The sequence below is a fragment of the Austrofundulus limnaeus genome, unplaced genomic scaffold, assembly GCF_001266775.1.
Source record: "Austrofundulus limnaeus strain Quisiro unplaced genomic scaffold, Austrofundulus_limnaeus-1.0 Scaffold150, whole genome shotgun sequence".
NCBI lineage: Eukaryota > Metazoa > Chordata > Actinopteri > Cyprinodontiformes > Rivulidae > Austrofundulus > Austrofundulus limnaeus.
The window spans coordinates 884,863-888,331 of NW_013952552.1; the positions used below are offsets into that span (position 1 = coordinate 884,863).

At 41.9% G+C, this 3,469-nt stretch overlaps 1 protein-coding gene across 1 annotated transcript in view; it reads right to left on the minus strand.

Annotated features, from left to right (window-relative positions):
* epha4l (eph receptor A4, like) overlaps nt 1-3,469 on the minus strand; it is a gene marked incomplete at its 3' end in the record, with an annotated part of 68,497 nt that overhangs the window by 14,275 nt on the left and 50,753 nt on the right. The window contains 2 exon segments of the mRNA XM_014016654.1: nt 768-927; nt 1,026-1,150. Of these exon segments, the coding sequence (XP_013872108.1) occupies nt 768-927; nt 1,026-1,150 (285 nt within the window).

Genomic DNA, 3,469 nt, shown 5'->3' on the forward strand with positions numbered 1-3,469 from the left:
GATGGATGGATGGATGGATGGATGGATGGATGGATGGATGGATGGATGGATGGATGGATGGATGGATGGATGGATGGATGGATGGATAATCATCCATAAAGTGTGGGGATAGTATTATACATGGGTTATTGATAATTAGATATGCTTTGTAAGCTCAAAAAATGATGAACGTATTATACTTGAGATCATATTATACATGAATAAATACGGTACTTGCACTTAAAGAATGTCTGTAAATCTCATCTTGTGTATGGAAAATGTAGTAAGGCTTAAATACTTTGTTTGACTCCCCTGCATGCTTGCATTAGTAAATGGAGACAAAATAAAATATTACACAAACCAACAATGACAATGTTTTTTTTTGTATTTTTTTGTATATTTATTTAGTCACATGAAAGACTGAATAAAAGTGAAAAATAAAACAAACAAACAAACAAACAAAAACATCTGATAGTGTGACCAAACAATCTGAGACAACAGTACTCTCAGACTATATCAGACTATGGCAGAATATGAAACACGAATAAAACTACTGTCTGATCACTCCAAATCATAACCATATTTATAACGCTTATAATAAACTAAGCTGTTTGTAAATCCATCAAGATTTCAGTGAATTACGCTTTTTTTTTTTGTTAGTGGAAATCACTCACCTCAATACATTCACCACAGCCACAGCTAGTGTTGCTAACTGTCCTAAGAAGGCCACCATGTGAAAACCACCGTGCGCTTCAGGGACTTCACTAAGCTGGCGTTATTAAACTCACCAGAGTTGGTCATGAACTCAAAGGGGCCGCTGAAGTCCCCGTAGCCCGCAGCTGTGCGAGCGCGCACGTGGAACACATAGGAAGTGAGCGGGGTGAGGCTCTTTATGTTGGCATTTCTGGAAGACGTTTTGATGATGCGGTAGCTTCGTTCATTCTGGTCCTGATGAAGAAAATAATAAGGGGATAAACTATATGATTAAACTATCCTTTTACAAATAATTCATGGGGAGAAAGTTCATCTTCGATAGCTCCACTCACCTTCTCGTAATACTTGACCTCATATTCCAGGATGACCCCATTGGCTCTTTCTGGTGGCTGCCAGGCGAGTGAGATGGTGTGTCTGGTGATGTCTTTGGCCTGGATGGAAGTCACTGGTGAGGGAGCTAATCAAACACAGAAAACAGACAAACAAAAAAGGTTAGCTTGCTATGTCCTCCTAGTTCTACATGTTTTCAGGTTTAGGACATAACTTCATTCAGTGCAGATTGCTGGGTGACCCTGAGAAAACTACACTACGACAAAGTGACTGGATAAAAATAAAAGAGCGCAGTGCTTTTATATATATATATTTCTGTTTAAACAGAGCAAATCAATTGGCTTTCATTAGAGCTCCAGTCTGTGATCTTATCTCGAGCCCTCTCTGCTGCAGCTGATAATGAGGCCATATTTCAAGCACTGGCGCTGTCTGCGTTCAGTTGCCTTTAACACGTGAAGGTTAAAGCACAGATAGTGGACTACACTTGTTCCCTCCTTCTGATGCACCACCACCGCACAAATCAAATCTCTATCTTCAAGGGGTGTGACAGCACTAAAATTGGGTTATACACACTCTTGACGTTACAGAGAAGTATGCATGGGGAAGATAGTGTTGGGAACAGAGAAACTCATGTAAGGAGTAGGTTTTGATCCGGCAGAGAGAAGCGACAGATGGAAGCCACGGTGGCAAATGGTTTGTAAGAAACAAGGAAATCTTTTTTGTTTTGTTTTGGAGGTTCCTGCATCAGCACGTAACTCTTTTCACACTCGTTTCTTCTCTGGAGCGTCACAAACAAAACCATTTCTGCTAAAGCATTCTTTGCCGCATCTGTTCTCAGGGGTTCACATGGAGCGAACGTTTGACCTCTGCTCCTCCATGATTACTGTAACCTTACTCGTTCCAGGCCATCTGCCTCTTAAAAAATTACAGTGGGATGATTAATGACGGGATTGTGGTTCACCGATTATGATTGGATTATCTAAGGCACTATATACATTCTCATCACTTCGACCGGGGACTCCAGGGAGCCTAACCTTCAAGCTAAAGCTAACAAACCCTTGCTTTTAGTCAGGGATTGGGTTCAAACGGGTCTGGAATTCAAGCACCAGCCGTGGATTGGGTTTCAGTTAGCTGAAGAAGCACCAGGAGGGAGGGAGGGACGGGAGGGGGCCGGGGGACAGAGGGGTTAGTGACGGGTGGGGGTTGAGATGGAGAGGGATGGGATTGCAGACATGTCTTGATAAAAGGATTAACCCAAGGTTGTGTCATCCTGTTGGCCTAATGTGTTGCATCTCTGTTAAACAATTAGACGGCAGCCATTTGTTTCCCTCCCAATCAATCTTGCCTAGCAGCGAGAGCCAATTTAAAGGCCCTCATGGGGCTGACTGAGGACGCTCTGATTCAGAAAGGAAACACCTGAGAGGTCGGAGGTCTTCATTCCCCAAAGACAATCTACACATCCATCTTTCCTCCAAAGATGACAGATATGGCGACGTAATCATGTTCCGCTGCTCTTGTTGCACTTTTTATTTTTCCCTCGACTAATGTGAGGATAAAGATGAGTGATGTCTAAGTGGTTTTGCTCTCAGGTTCATTATACAACACAGCAGCTCAGACACAAATGAAATCATCTATCAAGATTAAATTTAACTGCACGTTAAGATAAATTAGCCGGATAGATGCCAAAGAAGCAAACTGATACGCAGTCTGATTTGAAATATTGAGAATTTCAGTGAGCACAAACTATGTAAAGATTAACTTGAACAGATAAATGATTCACTTGAGGCTGTTTTTTAGGCAGACCAAACAAGACCAGCTGGCAACTCTTATGATGAATTTACATATGTAGGGCAAGGCTGTTATTTCTTACTGCCTCCTGAATGTGTGGGCTAACCGTGGCAGTTTAATAATAACTGTTAGACCCAATGAATATTCACATCCCATTTCAGGATGAAAAACAGACTGACACTCCAACACATTCACTAAGCCTAAACACACACACACACACACATCAGCAACACAAAGGAGCTCATTAAACAAACAGAAAGAAAAAAATCATGCAAAAAAGCTGCACCCATAGGTCTATTATCGCACACAGACAAAAAAAAAGACTTAATCAGGCCACCCATGTGTACATTCTGATTAAAATCTGCTAGAAAAGCAAAAAATTTTAGGTTTAGTTTGTAAAAACATAGAATGTTGGGTAGCCATTTTTTTGTTTGTTTTGCTAACGATTTTGGGGCTTAAGCGCTCAGTGTGTTTGACTGGCAGCCGACTGGCCGACAAGTGGTCACATGGTTCGACGTTAGCTTTTGCACACACTTTCATAGCTCCTGAGACATATTGAACAGAACCGATTGAAAAACCCTTCCACTACAGTATACAACACTGCATGGGGTTTCTTCCCATTGTAGTCTCTACTCGGGGGGGGGGGGGGGGGGGGGGG